This window comes from Rhodamnia argentea, chromosome 8, assembly GCF_020921035.1.
Source record: "Rhodamnia argentea isolate NSW1041297 chromosome 8, ASM2092103v1, whole genome shotgun sequence".
Taxonomy (NCBI): Eukaryota; Viridiplantae; Streptophyta; class Magnoliopsida; order Myrtales; family Myrtaceae; genus Rhodamnia; species Rhodamnia argentea.
In genome coordinates, this window is record NC_063157.1 from 27,923,364 (window position 1) to 27,945,793 (window position 22,430).

At 38.6% G+C, this 22,430-nt stretch overlaps 2 protein-coding genes across 2 annotated transcripts; one reads left to right on the top strand and one right to left on the bottom strand.

Annotated features, from left to right (window-relative positions):
- Window positions 1-2,067: 2,067 nt before the first annotated feature.
- Window positions 2,068-10,529, bottom strand: LOC115738265 (probable sodium/metabolite cotransporter BASS4, chloroplastic). Its single transcript, XM_030670851.2, has 14 exons — window positions 10,268-10,529; window positions 9,869-9,962; window positions 9,324-9,431; window positions 9,170-9,237; window positions 8,956-9,034; window positions 8,355-8,413; window positions 8,208-8,276; window positions 7,507-7,620; window positions 6,667-6,688; window positions 6,380-6,447; window positions 4,365-4,450; window positions 3,331-3,460; window positions 2,449-2,550; window positions 2,068-2,378 (listed from the first exon to the last, which is right to left on the bottom strand). The coding sequence occupies exons 1-14, from the start codon at window positions 10,442-10,444 to the stop codon at window positions 2,304-2,306; spliced, it is 1,251 nt and encodes a 416-aa protein (XP_030526711.1). The 5' UTR covers window positions 10,445-10,529; the 3' UTR covers window positions 2,068-2,303.
- A 1,712-nt stretch (window positions 10,530-12,241) lies between these two features.
- On the top strand, window positions 12,242-19,637 carry LOC115738261 (probable aspartyl aminopeptidase). Its single transcript, XM_030670843.2, has 10 exons — window positions 12,242-12,490; window positions 12,584-12,674; window positions 14,221-14,356; window positions 14,778-15,050; window positions 15,278-15,425; window positions 15,879-16,118; window positions 16,817-16,949; window positions 17,498-17,679; window positions 18,788-18,900; window positions 19,431-19,637. The coding sequence occupies exons 1-10, from the start codon at window positions 12,335-12,337 to the stop codon at window positions 19,537-19,539; spliced, it is 1,581 nt and encodes a 526-aa protein (XP_030526703.1). The 5' UTR covers window positions 12,242-12,334; the 3' UTR covers window positions 19,540-19,637.
- Window positions 19,638-22,430: the final 2,793 nt, after the last annotated feature.

Sequence of the window (22,430 nt, forward strand, 5' to 3'; positions counted from 1 at the left end):
TATCTATCAAACTTGCCATTTTACATGAGGACATTATTTCATCCAAGAATATAGATCTCTTAACTGAAAGTATAAAATGACAGTTTCAGTTTATTCCTCTAAAATCCTAGTTATTGATATGGATCGGCTCTTGTTCGTATATTATGATACGACTCAATTTAATTCAATTCAAAGTCTAAAGGATACCTATCCATTTGGTGAATCTTTAAAATGCTGTCGAACATTAACTCTTTTTTGCCTCATGACTAGTGTGTTTATGGATCTATAATAGTATAATGCATGTCTTTTGATTTTCAAGCCAAGTTTGCTTTCTCAATCAAATTCTTGTGTCCATCATTTTCTTCTCAACTACTATATACATAAGAAGATGGCTCTAATGTGAAAGCTAACTTTTTGATTCTTCGTCTTTGGGAAAATTGCTTATCCAATGTTATGTGCAGCTTAGGTAAGAGGATCGGAGAATTGAAGTTGCTGTATAATTACACACTGGCAAGTGTAGCACTTAACGAGATGAAGATCCATCTGACAACTACCCAAATACTCAATTTTCTTTTGACTTCAACTACTGTCTTGTCGCTGTACATTGTGAAATATCTGAACTATATGTCTTGAGCATCATCCAGAATTGCTGTGGGAAGCAGATTTCACGTCAGAATTGGTAATGGCAACCCTGAAAGCATGGAATGTCGAGATGCGTAGACTACTCAACACACAGTATTGAGACAATTGGGACAGAGTACCATAGCTTGGTGAGTGCAATAGTAGAACGGGCACCAGGATGTCCACAGCTTTCCTTTTGTGGAGGGAACTGCAAAGGTTCCAAGTCTGTTCAACTTATTTGTCTTTTGTGCTCTTTAATTTATATTTATATTGATAGACATTTTTATTTCTCTGAATGTAGTGGAAGATCGAACTCTTTTACCAAGCACGAATGGAAAAAAAAAAAACATATTGGGAAAGTATTCTAGAAAAAACTTCAAGACATGCACAAGGAGGCAAGGGAATAGATGAAGCATACATCATCATCTTATGGCATCTTCGTCACTCTCATACAGTAGGCAACAACATCAATTTAGGGACTTTGGATGAGAGTCGCGAGATGCTATAAAATGATGACATGTGTTTCATCCATTCCCTGCCTCCTTGAGTATGTCTTGATGTTTTTCTGAAAAAACCTTCTCAGTATGGTTTTCTCATAGAACTTAGTAAAAGAGAATGGTTTTCTCATAGAACTTGGTAAAAAAGAGCTCATATGTTCCGCTACTAGTAGGTCCATTGATGTAAATGTAAATTAAAGAGCACAAAAGACACAAACGGTGTGCTCGTCATAAACTTGTTATCTTTATTTGTGCTGGTTACTGTGCATCAAGTTCATGATCAATTATCTGAAATAATTATACAAAGAGTGGGACGGGCAAGCCTAGATTATGGAAATGATCCTCTTTGACGCAGTTCTTTGATTTTATGATTTTCTAGATGCTTCACATTTCCAATGCGTGTGTTTAGCCTTTATGGATTACAGTGCCGATATTTGTCTTCAGTAATGGCACTATTGGTGAATCTAAATTTATCAATTCAATTGTCAATATGGTGTTACCATAAATATATTTGCCCTAATATTTTATTTAATTACCAGACTCGCATGTTGCATTTGTTAGAACACAGGTCGTGCCTTTTTTTTGGGTTCAGAAACACAGGTCTTGCTTGCTTGCGGTAAAACTAGTGCTACTGTAAAAGATGCATTGCCGTTTAGATTGCATTTCGTTGAAGATGGTCCCAACGACCAGTCCATTCTGTTGCAGGTGAAGTGATACTGATGCCCGATTTAATGTTTAGCCATGATAATCCCTGGCTGTTAGCAGAATAAGATAACCAATTAAAGTTCTGAAGATTCGCTTTTTATGTTTTGCAACATATGAAGCTTACTCAAGCAGCCAAATTTTTTTTTTAGATAAAAAAAGCAGCAAACACTACGTTACTGGTTGTCTGGTCGTGCTTTGTTTTGTTTTGTTATGTTTTTTTTTTTTAAATTTCATGGAAGGGTAATTGTAGATTATCATCCAAAAGGACAACAAAAAATTGTTGCCGTGCAGGCCAGCGTCGTACAAAACTTGACCCAGTATGCTGTTTATGAGAATGTCCACTGAATTAAAATCCTTGCCTATCTGAGTCCGACAGCCCTTTCAATCCGAAAATTCTGTTTACAATGCAGTAATCAAAACTTCAATCTGCAAAAAGCCCGAGTTACACAGATTGATATACAACATGCAGAGAGAATCGGGTAAACAGCACATGCTTAAGCATCAAGCTACTTTGAGACCGTTGGAAGCAGCATCTTTCCGCAGCCAGAAATTCACAAGGAAGGAGTCCATTATAATCTACACGGAAGAGAAGTGAGGAAATCAACTCTCCAAACTTGAGACCGATAGAAACAATGAAAAACTTTACCTGAATTAAATGTGCCGCAACACAAGGAAGAACCAGCAGACCAGATTCACCAAATGCACCACCGAGCTGCTCAACAACAGCCACCATTACTGGTAGAGTTTTCTGCAAATTGTGGTCATACTTGAGGAAGTAACCCTTGAATTATTAATCACAGAGCAGAAAGTGTACGCTTTTGTTCCTCAGAAGAATAGACAAGTGTAGCTGTCACTAATAGCTGATCCCTTAACTGAACAATCACAACTCAAGGTCAAACACACCAAGAAGCTCACCCTAATGGACTTTTCCCTCCATTGCCACGAAATTCATGCCACATATAATTCCAATTTCAGTTTGCATCCAACCAGTATAATCTCCAATGAATGCCGTGGGACTATCAGCAAGATGGCTGCTATTGCTAGAGGATGTCCAGACGGTTTTATAACTCCAATCAAATTCCAAACAACTTTCCTTCTTTCTTTCTTTCTTTCTATCTGTTTTCTTTTTCGTTCCTTTTTAGCTTTCTCGTGTCTCTGCAATTATTGAACTTGGTCCAGAATGACAACACCAAATGGAAGATTTATTCTAACCAAACACAAGTTATCCTCCTTTTAAACGAATAAATAATGGAAGAACAGCAATGACACACTCTCAGCGAGGAATGAAGATAATTGGCAAAAAATAAAATCCTAGAACTTTCCTAAATATCAAACGTTAGATTTAGTTTTTGTTCTTCAGTAAAACGCTTGTAGGATCTTAATGATATTATATCTTTGCATCAAACACACTTGTATCCTTCCTCTATTTCCTTGACTCAGATGCAGGGTGTATTACTCTCTCACTTTTGACTTGGGCTACTCGAACTGCACAAGCAAAGAATTTAACTAAATACCTGTGGTATATTACCTGGCTTGCCACAAGAAGAGCAGCATTTGCATTTTCTTTTTTTCCAAAAACAGATTGACCACCACCAGTGACCATAGAGAGACATTGTATGGCAAAAGCATTAAATGCTAAAAGGAAGATATGAAGAACTCTGCAGTCACAATATAACAATCATGTCATAGCTCAATGCAGTTAAATCACAATAGTGAATCTTATTGGAAATTACACTAGTGAACTTATAGTATAGACGTGTGCTGGATATACATTGCAACCAGGAGACAACTGTAATGGTGGTCAGACCAATCAACTTCAGACTTCAGAGAGACATCAACTGAAAAATCTAAAGGAGATGAAAAACAAGTTTATTGTTTCTATACTTACATCAACATCACCTTTAGCCCAAACTAGTTGGGGTGGCGGTCGATGAACCCAAAATAAATAAAATAAAAACAAGACCGATTGAGAGAAAAGAAATAATTATATAAAAATAAAAATAAAAATAAAAATAAATACATATAGGAAAAAAGGACTAAAAAAGACATTGCTATGTTAAATAAAAAATTGTTTCTATATTTAGAGATATGAAATTTTTTGCTTAGTAATCTATGTTCAGATAATATATATGTTAAAACATCTACAAAGGAACAATAATGTTTTCTGTAATTAACTTATCAATGGTCCCTCAGCCACACTCTTTGGAGAAGCTCAAGAGCAGAGAATTTGGGACAAGTTAAAGAAAAGCTAATCAGAAAAGGACATTGCTATTTGTTGCAGTGATATAGGGCCACCGGTAGCTACATTTTTGTGCTTTGATAATGTCAAAAGGTAGTTTCTTATGTGAAAATGCAGCAGCATAACTCATTCACACTGTCTTGAAAAAGTAATCTTACTATAGATACTCTAATGGTACCCACTCTGGAATAACTTCACTCATTAATCTGGAAATCCTGAAGAACAAATTAGTTATTGCAATATTTGCAAAGGAGTAAGTAGCTGGATATTTGGCATCATACAAATGCTGTGAAAAGAATATTGGACAAGAATGAAGAGCATACATTCCCATCCCAATCGCAACAAGGAAAATTTCAGGTTGGACCATCAGCAAAAGTGACCTTGACCTGCTCACCTGTATCCATGGAACCTGCAAAACAACATCTAGTGATATTATCCGAACTGAAATGGACCCATGTTTTTTTGGACCTTCAGTGAACAAAGTCATCAAGGACACATTATTATCCTCCAACGAAAGCAATGGAATCTGAAAATTTGCTGTTAGAATATATAAATATTAAACCACGCCTTCTTCTAACAGCTTAAGCTTTTAGAGCGGTTGGTCGTGGTCCCATCAAATCTTACATGGTATCGGAGCAGGTGGTCCCGAGTTCAAATCTTTCCAGGCCCCTATTTGCCTCCCCAAATGAATATTTCCACGCTTAGTACTAGGCAAAAAGACCAGACTAAGCGTGAGGGGGAGTGTTAGAATATATAAATATTAAACCACGCCTTCTTCTAACAGCTTAAGCTTTTAGAGCGGTTGGCTGTGGTCCCATCAAATCTTACATTTGCCATTTGGTGAGTGCCCACCAAAGTAAGATGCACAAGTTTATCGAGCACAACAGACAGAGCTCTTGGCATATCCATCTATTCTACCACCATATCTCTTCACCGCCAACGTTTAAGAGTGAGAGAAGTATTTTCTTTCAGCAAATCGCTAAAAATATTTACTCATTGCTGTAGATCAACCAGAGTACCTCTAGAGTAGTTAAAAAGGTAAAGGAAGAGCCTGAAAGGACAGGAAAAGCAGTATGACCTCACCAACAACCTCCACGAGATCAACTAAAGCAGTCCACATTCTCATCACCAACACCTCCATACACTAAATCACTAGGTTGAAAGACCAAGTTTTCCCCCACAGAGTAAGCATAACATACTAGGGTAGCTAAAGCAAAACCAAATTTACATAATTTAGCAACCATTGAAAATCATTCTGTAGTTATATAACACAATTTACCGAGCACAAAATCGGTGGCCTTGAAAAACCTAAACAGTTAAGTTTCCTCTCTGACAATTCCAGTCAGTCTTTTAGACTAGCAACAAAACCCTCACAGAGCTCTATCTCTTCTATAACAAGAAAACAGCTAGCTTGACTTCCTAACACCAATTGTAACTTCTCCATGTAGTCATAAATCTCACCAGACATTTTAACCGCCCCTTCAAAATCTCCCTTAATTACAGCATGAACCAACCTTGAAGAGACTGTCAGATCCTTTAAAACGTGATTACAGTCGATCTCACGCAGATTTCAACCTCAAGTACGCAACCCAAATAGTAGATATTGGCTGAATATATAACTGGCCTTAGTAATGCTGTAGAAAATCATGCTAGTCTTTTTGATAGAAAATATGAGCTTCACAATTACTTTGTTTTCTCCCCAGCTCTGTATCTCTTAATTAGAGAAATGAACCAGCAGAAACAAAGAAGCTATTATAGTCAAGATTGTTGAAGTTGTTGTCCCACATCGCCTTACAATGAATCTATTCATGTGGTCTCCCTCCACCTATCAGCTTAAGCTTTTGAGTTAGACTTTCTAACATAGTATCGAGCCGAGTGTTGTTCGCGTATGTGGGCCCACCCCCTATTAGTCAATTTCCACGTGCCACTCGTAATCCGGCTTGCACGTGAGAGGGGGTGTTGAAGTTGTTGTTGTCCCACATTACCTTACAATTAGTCTATTCCTATGGTCTCCCTCCACCTATCAACTTAAGCTTCTGGATTGGACTTTCTAACAAAGATAAAGGAAAAAGCTACCACAAAGCCAGATTCCTTATGGAGTATCCAAGAATTTCAGATATATCATATGCTTGTAAAGCTTTTAGTAACCACAGTCTAGACATGAACCATGATGAATATCTTCTGTTTTTGACATTGACCAAAAAAGAGCTTTGGTCCTTTACATCCTTCAGTAAACTGAGAAACGATACTGTTCTTTGAACTTCCGCTGGTCATCAGAAAATTATGCTACCTCTACAAATCACAAAATGAAATAGCAAGGAAATTTTGATGTCCTTACTAAACTGAGAAAAACCGCACTGATCCTTGAGAAAAGCTTCTGGTTGTTATCAACAAAATCTGCCAAGCCTGAGATATAACTTTTACTCAGCATTATAATAAATGTCAGGTACTTAATCCACACATATTTTTCAGGAGTCAGCAACGTTCACGCGCAATTTTTCCCAACAACAAGTGAAGAATGAAAAGCAACTCAGCCTATAAATTGACAGTTTCTCAAAATCCACCAAATACATAATATTCTCTAAAATAAATTTGAACAACGATAGTTGAGAGTCTGAGACATACCTCTAAAAGATTCTCGCAATATCTGTAGGAAAAAAAATTATGATGTTAGATTATCTAAAGAAAAAGCGGAACATCAATTTGTTGGAGGATAATGACCATTTTCTCTCGTTCCATGAAAGAGTAATCAGACAGAGGATCTTCATACTGCCACATGAAGACTTCCAGAACGAAGGAGAGAAAGCTTAATCGTAATCCAAAGGTAGGAACTAAGGGAAGAATGTAACAAGTACCTCATCAATGCCACAGTGATAAGATAGATAAACCTAGAGGTAAAACAATTACACCATGCATTCCATTGACCATACTTCCATCATCAAAATGAAAAAAACCATGTAAGTCTTTACTCTTAGCAATTTTCACCCAAGGGATACTTTGAAAGTACATATAATAGCAATACTAATAAGCAGATCACATAGCGATCATATCAGAGTCAAATAGGTATCTGCCTATCTGGTAACTGCAGGCCATTCAATCAAAAACTAATCCTCCACTGTAATGATATACTGTGAGGTAGCAAAAAATCAGAAATATATACTAGCACTACTTAGTGAAGACACTGAATTATTTCACAAGATCAACATTTTGTTTTATGGCAGCAAACATAAAGGTTACGTCATTTAATTGGACATGGAACAGCAAGTATTTACAGCAGATAAATTTAATTAAGCATCAGCCTTCTTTTTTCTCTTGCTAATCGGTATTTCTTCAGGCAATCAATAACCAGAAAGATGGTAAGCTTTTGACAGCCTGTTTAGACCTGATCTATATGTATGAGGCAAAATACTAGTTCCAATCATAAAGGCATCAAAGAACCCCGCATATACTGCACAGATCATATACCTTCCCCAAGATTAATGGAAAAAGAAGTGTGAGAACTAGGCTTTTGAACAATTGCTTAGTCGGAACAGTGACTCCAACTCCATCAGCAATGAGCTTGGAGAGAGAAAATGGCACCTAGAAAGATACTCATGCCATCAGATTGTTGTACAAGTATGACAGTGTTGAACTTAAGTCATATAATATCAGGATCATGTCGAAAATAAGCAGCAAATAGATGCTTCTAAGTATTTAAAGTAAACTATCATGCATCGACAACCATGCATGTGAAAATAAACAAGTTTTAACGTCTAGAAAGCAGGACCAAGCTTGCTCTACAAACTGAGTTAGGTGCAAAATTCTAGACGAGTTGTTAAAGGCAGCCGTCTCTTAGGAAATATTGCTGCATAATTATTGTAGAAAACTAAAATCACACTCTTTGATTGCAACAACCAAAGTATAAAGCATGAGGAGCACTTACAAATCTTCATTCAAATAAAAACCAAAGAAAATCTTCTAGGTATTTTAAAAGATGAAAAGAGGAAGATTAAAGGAAAGAGAACAAGAAGATGCATCAACAGCAGCTCTTGAAGGAAAAACAGAAAGAATTATAACAGCAGATAAAAAGCTGCCGAGTAAAAAGTAGATCGGGGGGGTAACATCTGGCACAGCACCTACTGTTCTGAGAACGACAGTACAGTGACAATGACAATATTATAACTTACAATTAGAATTCCCAACAGATTTGATATCACTGTCATCGCCAGAGCAAGAGCAGAATTTCCTCCAGCAAGCTGCAGTCACAACCTTCCATCGATGGATAAGTTATCATTGATAGCAACAACTTTGAAAGAAAAGAATAGTAAGCATGCCTGAGTAAGAGCCACTCCACTTGATAATGTAGTAGGCATACAGCTAAAAATGGCCAGTCCTGCAGCAAGACAGAGCATTATAGAATTGGAAAAATGTTCTCTTTAAATTGATTATGAGCTCTGAAAGTTTAGTAATAGTAAGTCGATGCAAATATGAAGCTCGCTCTTCAACAATCATGTACAGCATCAAGTACCAAACGAAAACCATCTCCTTTTCTTTTTTAGTCAGTAGAACCTACGTAATCTTAATTTGCTTAATACAGTGAGGCGCAGATAGAGACATCATCCAACATATGATTGAGAAGGTATAACAGAAAGATATCCTAAAAGAGAGATAACAAATGCCTAAGTGCATATAAAAGGCGGCCAAAGTTTGCACGCCTATTTTATCATTGAACAGATATTGACAACAGAACCAATAGCTATCCCAGAAAACAGGATAGGAAAGAAGTCTTCCTGAACACAACATAAAAAAAAGATGCACCAGTAGTTTACAAATTAATATCATATAGATTATCTGCAAATTAAGTGTGTGTACTCTGTGTGTGTGTGTGTGTGTGAGAGAGAGAGAGAGAGAGAGAGAGAGAAATCAACGCCCAACCTGTAACAAATTCTTGAGGCTGAAGCTGAATTTGCAAAATTAGCTTTGAAAAATATGGAGTGAACAATAGAATTGATCCCTACATAGAGAAGAAGTATAACAGTTAAAACTCACTATCGCGGGATAACTCAATTTCATTGAGGTTAGCCATCAAGCAAGTAGAGTTAGAGGAGACTGCTCAAGAATGATGCATGCGGCCAGACTGGAGTCATACAAGCCCAAACATTCCCACAGGCCATGCTTCTGCAGCGGCACCGATTTCTCTGCTCCGCAATGTCAATCCTAGAACATGAAGGAAGCTTTCCACAAAGATGGCATCACAAAAATAATGGAATAATATGTCTGAGAAGAAAGGTTCACTTCCTAACCTGATATAATAAAGATCCCAAAGGTACTAAATTTTGATAAATAGTATCTATCTGCAAGACAACCAAGACTAGGATTTGCAAGTCCTAGGGCAACCCCACCTATAAGAGCTGTGACATGAGATGAAGTGGCATTAATCTATCATTACTGCACACATTTCATACAAATAGAAAGCCATCGTACTGTTGTCAGACTAAAATCATTATTGACTCTCAAGCAAGAAAGGAATTTATAGTAGAGAACGAGATCACTAAAAGGAAAACGATCTCGGTTCAAGCTGTCAAAGCTCTCTAAATTTAGCTAAGCGTTAAATTACTATAGAAAACGGATGAAGCTCGAGATCATGGATAGTTGCCACTCCACCATGTCGACATTACAGACAAAGGCTTACATAATCACTGGCCTCCATATCGGAGTGAACCGTTTATGAAAATGAAGAGTGGAAACTCCGCCTCTAACAAGAAACTAAAGAGGTTGCCGATGATATCGCGATGTATAAGGTCAAGCCAGAGAATTTGCAATTTTTGCACCAAACAGATATCATTACCTAACGGAAGAAAATTATCTGCAACAAACTTCGAGAATGGGTTTCCCGCCTTTACCTTCCTGGGAGTTTTGGGAGCATAATCATTTCCACCTACCTGAAAACATCCAAAAAATCTCACTTATGAATTAAAAAATGGGCTCCAACTCATCTTCTGGCAATCACATCCTTTACGGAAATAATGTCAAACGGACATTATCTTCCAAAATGCCGAACCTAAAACACCACTTTAACTGAGTGCAGAAGGTAATTCATTCTTGAAACATTTCTCCCTCAACCCCACCGTGTATTAGAAGTTTAAAATTCATTGAACCAAACAGTCATTCTCTGATCGACTTCCCAGAACACGCGAACGAAGCTCCCAGCTACGACGAATCGTTCTGAGCAAAGAGCCGAACTAACCTGGCCCGATGCCTCACAGGCTCTGACGGGTCGCAAAGTCGAGCGACGCGGGCCAATCTTGACGGGGCAAACGGAGAGACGAGTGCCGTGCGAGGAGAATCGCATGTTCCGGGGACAAAGCAGGACCATCTTGGAGGTTGCAGGGGAGAGAATAAGGGTTTGAAGCGTTCCCGCCATGGCAATTCGCCCGTGGAACGTTGCAACTCTCTCTAGTCAATCTTCCAAAACGTAACCGGTGCTTGTTTTCCCCCTTCTTTTTAATGCCTGAATTCTCTTTTTTTTTTCTTTTTTTTTTCTTTTTGTTTTTTCCGCTTGAGGAACCTCCTCTTCACTGGAGTCAATTCCAATGTTTTACGTGGAGGCAAATTTAGTGTACTTATCTCCGGTCTCAATTTTGAAACAAATTCTAAAATTTCATGTAAATGCCGGCGGAAAATACTGGCTAAACATTTGAATGAACACGTGGCGCCGACGTGGAATGAGAAGATAAAAAGTCCAAGGAAATTTACAAAAATAGTCCCTATGCTAGTATCACTATTTAATTTGGGTCCTCGGACTTTATTGTTTTGGCAAATTTGGTCCCTCGGCTATTCTTCGATCCTAGTTTTTGGACAAACTTCGCATTTTCCATTTCAATGTAAAAAAAAAAAAAAATTGCGCAAATGCTGAAGATTAACACGTGAAGCTGCTATTAGTGAATAAATTGATGACCCAAGAGGGACTCTCCCTAAATGATCATTTCTTGAGTATTGCTTTTCCCGTGATAATTTACATGGATTCGAGTGAGCTAGTGGATGACACCAATTCAGCAATTTCTATCTACATTTAGATGATAGAAGAAAGTGTGGTTTAATAGTTATAAATTTCAATACGTACTAAAAGTGGATGTAGGCAAATATGGGCCTAGAAAGATTTGAACTCAAGACCTCCCGCTCTAATACCATGAGAGATTTTATGGGACCATGGTCAACTGCTCTAAAAGCTTAAGGCGATAGAAGAAGACAGTGGTTTAATATTTATATATTCCAATAGATAGAAGCATCTTAAAATCAAGATTGATAATCGGGTTAGAGAAAGAATCCATAAAAATTGAAATACAAGGACCAAAATCAAACATTAGCAATAATATGGGGACTGCCGTTGTATTATTTGTTTAGTGTTCTTATTTTTTAGGTCCAATACCCTAAAAAATCCCAACTTTATGCTAGTCCCAAATCTACCATGAACTTTTTTTTTGTCTCGAAAAAAATCCTAAACTTTTGGAGCAGTCCCAAATCTACCTCGAATTTTGTTTTGTCTTAAGAAATGTCATAAAATTTCAATAAATTTTCAAATCTACCCCGTGGTCCAACCTTAACTTGACGTGCCATTTTCATATCGATAAAAAAACCCACATTAGCTTGTTATGTGCTATAGGTACGGACTAACGTGGTATATTCACTTGGATTTAAACCCACCCCAATAAATAAATTCTCCAAAATGACACCATTCTAGGATTTGAGACTTAGTGGCGACTAATGGTGATTTTTGGACATAGAGCTAATGGAGAAAATTTGAGATTAGAGTAAAAATTGGTAATTTTCATTTAGACAAAAATTTAGGATAGATTTGGATATGGAACCAAAGTTTATGATTTTTTTTTTAGACAAAAAAAAAGTTCGTGGCAAATTTGGGATTGAATATAAAGTTGGAGGATTTTTCTAAGATTAAAAAATTTTTAGGGTAAATTGGGACTTGATCTAACGTTGAGAGTTTTCTTTTAGGGAATTTACCCCCAATTTTTCATGCAACGTCAGCATCGTGTGTGTGCAAATCCTCCGGCGCTTAGCCAGCAAATTCGCCGAATGTTTGGCCGAAAGGGTGGAATTCGTCCTAAATCGGGAACGATATGAGTACTATGGGGACTAAATCTGTTAAAAAGATGAAGTATGTGTATCGAAAATTGAAAATCGTGACTGCAGTACAGGGACCAATTGTGCAATTTCCTCGAAAAGGAAAAGAGTTGTGTAGCACAGTCAAAGCTCCTGACTCGGTTCAGATAGGAAGCGAAGCTACCGCAGAACGAAAATGGCAGCGATCGCTCGGCTTCATCTCCTGTATCCTCCGGCTATCTCCAGACCTTCTCTTCTGTTCCTGAAACCTTCGCTATCTCCACGTTCCTCGCGCATCCGCAAGCTCTCCACTTTTCGTCGTCTCTGCTCCAACTCAGATCAGTCACCTCAGGTCTCTCTCTCTCTCTCTCTCTATGAATTGACGCCTTTGGTGTTTCCGGATTTGATGTTCATCCGTCTTTCTGGCTGCTTTGCTTGCAATCAGAGCATTTCTTCGTCAGCCGCGTCGAGCGGTTCGATTGTCGGAGATCTCTTGGATTATCTCAATGAGTCCTGGACTCAGTTTCACGCTACAGGTACTTCAAATTATGTCGTTCGAGGTTTACGCCTTGGTTTATGGTAGTTGAGGTTGATTGTGATGTTAGTTCGGCTGTGTTTGTTCAAAATGTGTTTATATGTCTGCCTTGGAAGAGTTCGAAAGCTACAATGTCTTTCACTACAGTTCCTTTCTCCCGTATGAGCTCCTTCTAGCGGTGCTTAGCTGTTGTTAAACACGCATAAAAGTGTTTGTGGAAGGCATCGTATAAGCTTTAGGTGTTTTTGTTGTTTTGGAAGACTGGATTTGCTTCCTGAATTTTTCTCAGATGGCCATAGTTCTGTTGCCGCAATTCCTACACGATACATCAATCCATATGTGACAATCAGTATGGGAAGTTTTGAGTTTGCTAGATAAATGTCCACAGATCCTTAGAAAATATCCAATTGAGTAACTGAACTTAGTCAAATTATTGGAATGGATACCTTCCCAAAAAAAGAGCTGATATGTCTTGCCATAAGTTCGCAGTTTGGATCAGAATTTAATATCTGATAATCAGGGTTCTGCTTATTTGCTAGTCTCTCCATCAATTGTGTTGGTTCTAATTAAAAGAAGGTGAAAAATGTCTGAAGCCATCCATATTCCATACCGTGCACGTGAATAGAACTCCTTTGTATGGTGTGCTTAATATATGGATGGTACTTCAACAAGGCCACATATCCTCACAATTAAGTCAATTTCCTTTGGTTCGAGGTCAAACCCTTGCTTTGGGCAAGCAGCAGTTGGTCTTAGAAATCTGGTGTGTATTATACTAGGCAATGCCATTTGCCATTTGTGTCATGGTATATTCTTGCTCATGAATTTCTTACTAACAAATTCAAAGTATCGAGGCTTAACTCACAATCTGAAGAGTTAGAGAACATTGCAAATGCTGATGCCATGGCTGCTTTCATTCATAACTCTTCGATTACCGTTCAAATTATTCAAGTGCAGGAGTATCATAGCCTATCACTGTGTTAGCAGTATTAAACGGAAGTTGAATAATTTTCCTTGACTTTTTGGAGATTTCTTGCATTAACTGTAAAAGTGTAGAATCCTTGACATTTTGAACTCGTTCTTTGGTTGCATCTAGTGACGTTTATCTCATCCTAGTTGTTTTCATACAGTTTTTTTAGAGGAGAAGGAGTTTTAGACTTTCTGACAACTTTCTCTGTGGGTGAATGTGAAGCAATTGTTCCAAGGCAAGATTTTAAATAAGAATAGTGGTATTGAAATAATAGATAGGCCCTTCCTGTGGGAGCATCGTTACGTAAACTGCCGCAAGTCCCTTCCACTGGGTAAGTGGACCTTTTTATGCAGTAGAGTTTAACATGAAATCAACACAATCTGTAGTATGATTGTATTGAGGCTCCATGCGTGGTGTCATATGATAGTTGTGTAAGATTTCATTGAAACCTCTGGTGAGATTCATCTTGACCTGACGTAACCAGTATCGAGGCTATAGTTGTGATTGCATCCAATTTGTACAACTAAATGCGGTTTTCCATAACGTTTATAGATGATGCTTTTAACCTTCGTGTGTCCAGCTGAAGCCAAAAGACATTTAATCGATGCTGGATTTCATTTGCTGAACGAAAATGAGGAATGGAATCTAAAGCCTGGAGGACGCTACTTCTTTACGCGGAATATGTCTTGTTTAATTGCTTTTGCTGTAGGAGAAAGGTCAGTGAAGTACTTCTTGATTTGATTATCATATCGTTGGAAGAGGGAATCGGCTGGTGTGGAGGCAGGCTTGCAATAATGTTATATACTTGATGTTGGTTCTGTGAAGTGCCAGTAAAACGTCATCAGGAAATATTGCCTGGTTAATGTCTTAGGAAATAGCGCTTTGCAGCAGAGTCAGTACTGAAACTGAAGTGATTATCGTAACTAGTGCTTTTAGTAACTTCAATCCATCTCGAAATAAGTTCTATATGTGCTTTCTCTTGTTGATATTTCCTTCAATGGGAATTATAGTTTATGACATTTCTTTTTTTCCCCCCTGAATTTGCAAAAGTAATTGGTCACTTTGTTTCCATTACTGACAGGGAATTTTCCATTTCATTGTTTTTGATAACTACGCCTTTCTGGTTTTAGTTTGCAGATATGATGTTGGCAGTGGTTTTCATGTTATTGCTGCTCACACAGACAGCCCTTGCTTAAAACTGAAGCCAAAATCTGCATCAACCAAGTCTAATTATCTCATGGTCAATGTGCAGACTTATGGTGGTGGTTTATGGCATACTTGGTTTGACAGAGATCTGAGTGTTGCAGGAAGGGTCATAGTGAGAGATAGTGATGGTTCCTTTCTGCACAAGCTTGTCAAGATTAAAAGACCTCTTTTACGCGTACCCACTTTAGCCATACACCTTGACCGGTACGTTTGGCTTGCCTGAATATTTACTATGAGGATAGGCCCTAATTATCTGTGGGGCCTTCGTTTTGTTGTTATCTTACTCTGCTTTGGTCATCTTCGTTTGTGTACTTGACACATCGCAGTTATTTTTTTTTTCTCTTTTTCTGATGTATATCATGCCTGGTGGCAATTCCATATCCTCACTGACACTGTGCTGGGATACTATTATGTTTCTTCTGATGGTTTAGCACAGTAAACAAGGATGGTTTTAAGCCTAACCTGGAAACGCACCTCATTCCACTGCTTTCAACAAAACATGATGAAACATCTGCAGAGTCAAAAGAGAAAGGTGCCACAGTTTCCTCAAGGCCTGTTCATCATCCCCTGCTTTTGCAGGTAACTGTCTCCATTTGCAATTTTGGAGGGAAACTGCAAAATGCTAGATTTTACAATGGTATGAATATAAACAATTTTCATGCCAATGTACTTATTTAGTTCCTATTACGGTGAGGCAAAGCAAGAGAGTCACTGAGATTGTATTCTCATCTGTTCTATCCAAAGCATAGGTGGCAAAATCTATTCCACATTTTCCAGAAGATTGATGATGTATAATTTAGATGACTTTCTACTGGAATCCATTCTGTCTTCTTTATGTGCTTTCTTTTTTTCTCTTCATCCTTTTCTCTTTGATTGTTTTTGTGTATTTTGTTGCTTAGTTGGTGTATCTGACACATGATCATCAGTTTCACCTGCTTGCTTGTTGGAGTTGTCTCCAAATCTCGAGTTTTGAGAGATAATGCTTAGAAATTCCTTATGTCAACTATTTAACATTTCTTTTTTCTTTTCCAGATATTGTCCGATGAACTTGGATGCTGTGCAGAGGATATCATGAGTGTTGAGTTGAATCTTTGTGATACCCAACCTAGCTGCCTTGGGGGTGGAAACAATGAGTTCATCTTTTCAGGAAGATTGGATAATCTTGCTTCAAGCTATTGTGCATTGAGAGCTCTAATTGACTCTTGTAGATTACCCGCGGATTTATCAACTGAACATGCTGTTCGGATGGTTGCTTTATTTGACAATGAAGAGGTGAAGTTCGGAGGCATATTTGTATCCTTCAGTTGACATATTCTTGTCTACCCTCTTCTTACCTAAAATAAATAGGCAGACCAAAGCAAGGGTCTCCACCTGCTCCTGCGGCTGAAAAAGGAGTTTAAGAATTCAGATGGTTTTTGGCTTTGCTGATTTAGCCATTGATTCAACATTCTTAGTCACGTTGATCATATTTTAGAGAGAGTACTGTTCAAGTTTCATGATTAATTAGAATATTGCTATGACTGAGGGAAAATAAGAATATTTAGACTGCTTTGCTCCCAGAGACTTTCTGTTGATGCATGATCATTTCAAGATCAGTAGAAAGTTATGCTTACGCTTATAAATGTGATTATGCTTATGGATACAAAGGGATATGTAAGTGCTGTTTGCAACGAACTTATATTCAAATCTGTCCTCATTATATAGGAAGAGAACATCCAAATTCATTTTCTAGATGTTTTCTGTAGTTTTGTCTTGACTCTGACCTGTTTCAAACATGAGCTAGATAATTAACAAGATGATACTTAACAATTTATATTGTTGGGTAGCTGTACGCAAAATTTTTTTCAGTATCCTCTGATTGACATCAGCAGCACCAAACACGAGAGCATAGTGGATGGATCAGCTTTTATGCATTGATCTTGCTTTGCTACTTTGAATGTAGTAGTAAAGCTGTTAACTCTATTGATCAGGTGGGTTCAGATTCCTTTCAAGGTGCTGGTGCACCGACCATGTTTCAGGCCATTAGACGCATCATTGATTCCTTAGCTGATAAATACGTTGGGGAGAATGCTTTTGAGCGTGCAATACGGAAATCATTTCTTGGTACGTTTTGGTTTTGTTATTATGAGATTGGTGTTGCATTGTCCTATTTATTATTTCATACTTGTTGACTATATGTCAAATTGCATCCATGTTATGGTATTTTTGTGGATGTGGAATTTAAGGAGATTTTCTTGTCCTTTAGATTAGCTTGCAGTTGTGTGTGCGACATACACGCACACTCACATAGACTATGTAATGTAGTGTGTGGCAAAAGAAAAAATGTTAATGGTGGTGGCTTCCCATAATTGCAAAGGGTAGCAAGAGGCAATGGACCTTTGTGATGACATGGCTCAACCACAAAGCTCTATTCTACCCACTTTTCTAATTATGTTGCAGATATTGAAGGTTCGAATTGGGTTAACAGCAAACAGTAATAAGCTTTTTTCTTTTTCACATGTGTATATTTCTTCTGGTATTTTTTAAAGCCACTTTCAGGAGGTCCTGTGATCTCCTAATTGAATACCACCAGCTAATAAACTTGTTTGTGTAGTATCTTCATACTAATATGGTTTGTCCCTCCATAACTGCTGACATCGAGGATAATGCAGTTTCCGCAGACATGGCTCATGGAGTTCACCCAAATTTTACAGACAAGCATGAGGAACACCATCGGCCTGAAATGCAGAAGGGGCTAGTAATTAAGCACAATGCCAATCAGCGTTATGCCACCAGTGGCATTACCGCTTTTCTTTTCAAAGAAGTGGGGAAAATTCAGAACTTGCCAACACAGGTAGATTCAGTTTTAACACTAAGAGATGTCTCTTGAAACTTAAGCTTCTATTATAGTTTCGGTCAAGGCACACTCTCTATCATATTATCACTTGGGGAATTTAGTTGTCATCTCCAAATTGTGGTCAAGCAAGATATTGACATGTAGCCTGCAGTCTATAATTAGAAAAGATATTTGGTTATTCTGGCCATTTGCATAACCAAGAATCAGTATTCCCTATATATCAGTATTAATAGTCTATGATAGTTAGATCAGCTTTAAGCAATTAGATTTGTCCTAATTCTACTTTTCATTTCTGTGGACCGAGGAGAAAGCGGGGACTTTATGCTTCTTAAGATGATTTTTTTGCAAGAGAAGCAAGGAGATCAACCTCTTTCAAATATTAGAATTTGAGTTTTTGTAACTATCACATCAGCTACTATGGAGATGCCATGTTGGCCTGCTTTAACATTTTCTCTCCATGTTACTCTTCCAATGCATATCCTAGGATTTACTGTCAATCTCACATCTGTGTTTTCACTGCTGAAGTCCGGCAATGTTTAATAAGTGTGTTTTCACTGCTGTGCGGATGCCGTGCTGGCCTGCTTTAACATTTTCTCTCCATTTCATTCTTCCAATCCATATCCTAGGATTAACTGTCAATCTCACATCTGTGTTTTCACTGCTGAAGTCCGGCAATGATTAACAAGTGTATTAGACACGTCATCCTTATCTCCCTCTGTTTTAAAAGTTGTTTTCCACAAGTTGCTAAGGATTTACATGGTCTGGAGGTTTTGGTGATTTTTATATGGTTGCTTGAAAGCTACTGCGGTTTCACCTCCATTTCTTGCTGGACTTCTCTTTATCAATCTCTCAGACAAACACACAAACACACGCGTATGTAAATGTGTGTAGTCAATGATTATATTGAAATATGGTGTCATCTGAAACCAAGCTCTCTTTAGTTGGTTAGACAGCAATGATGCTATACGGATATAAATTATACAAAGTTACCAATGTGATGTGTCAATTACTTTTGTAGATTATATTGAACTGAAGTTTGTGGTTGTGCCATGCTTTGTACAGGAGACCTAACAGAAAAAGCTTCACATGACTATTCTGTGTGTAGGAATTTGCAGTTAGAAATGACATGGGATGTGGATCCACCATAGGTCCGATACTGGCATCAGGAGTTGGAATCCGCACGGTTGATTGTGGCATTGCTCAACTTTCCATGCACAGGTATTGAACTGACCTTGTGTAATTAATTGTGACGGTCACATTGTCTGTATTCATCATATCTGCTGTGGCTTGTTGCCCAATAGGCAAGTAGTTACAAATCGGCTTCTAAGAAGAGAAAACTAAAACATAACTGAGTATATTCAGCAGCTATATCTCTATGCAAAAAACCATACGTTTCCAATCTTGATTTGATTTTTTTTTAACAAAAAAAAAACCTTGATTTGAATCTCTCAATATTTAAGCACTGCTTCATTTAAGTCTCTTAGTCTGGCGTCTATCCATGCATAAACCTCTGCAAATTATGCTCAAGAGCTCCTTGATGGGCCGTTCCAACATAGGAACACCAGGGATCTGTGTGATATGTTGATTTATTTTTACCTTCCAGCGGGATGCATATTTGTAACTTTCTTACCTTTTTCTTTCCGGGGTGGGTTGCTGTTTGTTCATGACAGATGCTTTTTCTTCCTGTGTGAATTTTGAAATGTGCGAAACTGGTGTCGTGATTATGTCTGTCTTTTTAACATTTACAGTGTGAGAGAAGTATGCGGGAAGGAAGATATTGACATCGCATACCAGCATTTCAAGGCATTTTATCAAAGCTTTTCGCATGTAGACAGTAAGCTGACTATTGACTATTAGTAAGTCTACAAATATCTGCCTGAATTTATTTATTTATTTAATCCCTTGGGGCCTTCTATGTGCCTAAATTGCAATTGAGGAAGAGAGAGAGAGGAGAGAGGGGAGAGAGGGGGGGGGTTTGGGTGGGGTTGGGGGTGGTTTGTGTTGAGGAGGGGCTGCGGGTATCTGTATACATATCCAGCATAGTGGAAATTTCTTTCTCAGAGAATTGTGGATGGGTGGGTTGAAATTTCTAAGCAAGAAATTTTTCAATCTTTGAGAGACCTACTCTGGGATGAGCAGGGGGGACATTCCTTGTCTGATTCAACTGTGAGTTTGTAAATTACACTTCTATTTTTGAAGTTTCGTACGTGCACTTTGGTCTTACTTCGTTTTGTGACAAATATTAGTCTTGTACTATCCTCTGGTGATAATGCAACTGTGAGTTTGTGAAACTTTACAAAGTAGCTTTCGACTTTAGATGAAGTAGCGGGGTAGCTGCTTTCCGTAGGCAGGATTTGATCCAAAGAACTTTAGAATAATTTTACCAAACACTGAAGCTTACGGTCGAAGCACTTTGGGAGTCTAGAACTTCCTAAGGTTTTCTTCAATTTACCCCTCATTCATTTCTTTAAGTTTTCATTGAAACATCCAATGGAGATTATTGATTAAGCACTTGCCATTGACACATGTTCTGGAGCTGGACGGGATTAGACATTTATTCATGCATTCCTAGTGAAGCTCAAAATAATTTTGCTTCCTGACAAAACTGGTCCCTATACTATTTTTCAACTAGAATTCAATTACTTTTACTTAATAATGGCCCTACACATGTTATGGAATACACGGTTTGAATCACAATTACTTTGCACCGCCTGTGATTGGAGGGTTCGAGGTTTGCGAACCTATCAATGTAATCCTCTAAAAGTCTCCCCACACGAGGTATATCGTAGTTAGGTAATATAATATGAGCCGTTAAGCTTCATATGTTCTCTCCCAATATAATGTGAATTGAAATTGTGACCTTGTGGAAGACGGATAATCCATTTACCACAAAGCTGCGAATGAATTAGAATATCAACTTTTCCACATCATTTTGTAAATTCCAGAACTGGCCAGTAACTTGTCTCATTTTACAAGCAAGTAAAAACCCCACAACTTCAGCAAAGTTAGTGAGCGTTGAAACTTCTTAACATAAAAGCAAAATTCTTGAAATCAGTTGCTAGCAAAGTTCTTAAAATTCGCTCCTCTCCGTCCAAGTTCACTTCGAAATCGGGATAACAATTTCCAGTCAGTTCACGTTTATCTGATCGTACAGTTGTCGTTTTCTTCTTCGAAACGAACGCCAACCGGTCAAACCTACGTAATGCATATTTCAGCTCGCATGCGAGCTTTCATGGAGTCAACCCTTGTTCATGTCGCTCAACCCCACCCCCGCCCACCACGCTCTCCACGCACACCCAGCACACGCGGCCGCACGCCCCCGACCACACGGAGCGCCTGCACAGCACGCCCCCACACGCTCCTCGGAAACACAGAAAAGGAGAAGACAAATTAGGTCACGGCTGGTGGCAAGAACAACTCGCAGTACCTAACTCGAGACGATCATCGCATTATTAGAATTAGGTGCGCAAACACAAAGAAATAAAGAGTAAATATGAGAAAGAGAAATCGAAATATAAGATTTATCATGATTCATTTTCACTATAATTGTCACCTTCCGCATTTCTGTTATAACTCACAATTGTAATTCAAAAAGATTATATATAAACGACACAATAGCTATTTATGAGTTCAAACTCAAATTACCAATAAAATACGAGTTCAAACTATAAGAACCTTCTCGCTTTTTGGAAGCGTCGCCCCTTGAGACCCCCACTGCTGGTGGGCCCATGCCTCTTCCTGTCGATGAGCGTATGAGCCATATCCTAACAAGATTGACCAAAAGATTATTGCCTCGCTAGCCTCTCAGTGCACGACAAACTCGGGCCGCGCACACCGATCTACCTTAATCACGCACATTCTCTCGTCCAAGGTCCCACAACATCCTAAGGTCCGCTGGTCCTGTAGCCTTTCGTTGGTGCTTTTGGATAAAGCACGGACATTATCAACCAGAGGGGCCGCAAAAGCTAAGGATAATGATGAACATGGGCCACTGAATCAAGTGCGTGAAAAAATCACACCCACCATTAGCGTCCTGAACTACCAGGCAACTGGAAACAGCGTCCGGTCAACAAAGGTCGAACCAGAAACATAAGCGAAACGACACGGGGGTTAGTAGGGTATGAAATCCTATGATTCCTAGCAAGCCATCCCATGTCATCGTACATCTATTTTGGATTTGAGTTCTGTCTAGGATGGAGTTGGGAGATACGCCAAAATACCACGACATGCACGGGGATCGATTCATACAAAAGATCATCGCGGTTGTTGTCGTGCTCGTGATCGATGGTTTCTTAAATATCTCGACACTCGCAAATCAAGTTGGGCAAAGAATTTAGGACGTTAAAAATTCCGTTTGTTTCGCGAAAAATAAATAATCCGAGACTCGTAAAAACGGAAGAACGATAAGCACCTCATCGTTCATGAAAATATTTTAGACAAAAAAATATCGTCAGTGTTCGGTGCTTCAGATATGAAATCTCACTGAATCAATCTCTCTCTCTCTCTCTCTGGGCGTGTGTAGAATTTCTCTGCTTCTCCTGAGAGGCTGCCAACTGGCGAAAAATGTCTGGAACTCCTGAGCGGTTCCTGTCACACATCTCGTACGTTATTGTTTTTTGCGCTCAACAACCGGTCAACCGCCCCGACACCAACCAACTTCTCCGTTCTCCCTCATTCACGAGCTCCACTCTTAAATTCGCTAGAGACCTCCAGCCCCGCAAGCACAACGCCCTCTCGACGTCCGCCCA

Coding starts and splice junctions, on each gene's coding strand:
- LOC115738265 (XM_030670851.2), bottom strand. CDS start 10,444: ATGGCGGGAACGCTTCAAACCCTTATTCTCTCCCCTGCAACCTCCAAG. Junction 9,238..9,323: donor TGGGATCTTTATTATATCAG/GTTAGGAAGTGA, acceptor TTCATGTTCTAG/GATTGACATTGCGGAGCAGA. Junction 6,689..7,506: donor TTCCATTAATCTTGGGGAAG/GTATATGATCTG, acceptor TTTTTCCTACAG/ATATTGCGAGAATCTTTTAG.
- LOC115738261 (XM_030670843.2), top strand. CDS start 12,335: ATGGCAGCGATCGCTCGGCTTCATCTCCTGTATCCTCCGGCTATCTCC. Junction 15,051..15,277: donor TTAGCCATACACCTTGACCG/GTACGTTTGGCT, acceptor CTGATGGTTTAG/CACAGTAAACAAGGATGGTT. Junction 18,901..19,430: donor GCTCAACTTTCCATGCACAG/GTATTGAACTGA, acceptor TAACATTTACAG/TGTGAGAGAAGTATGCGGGA.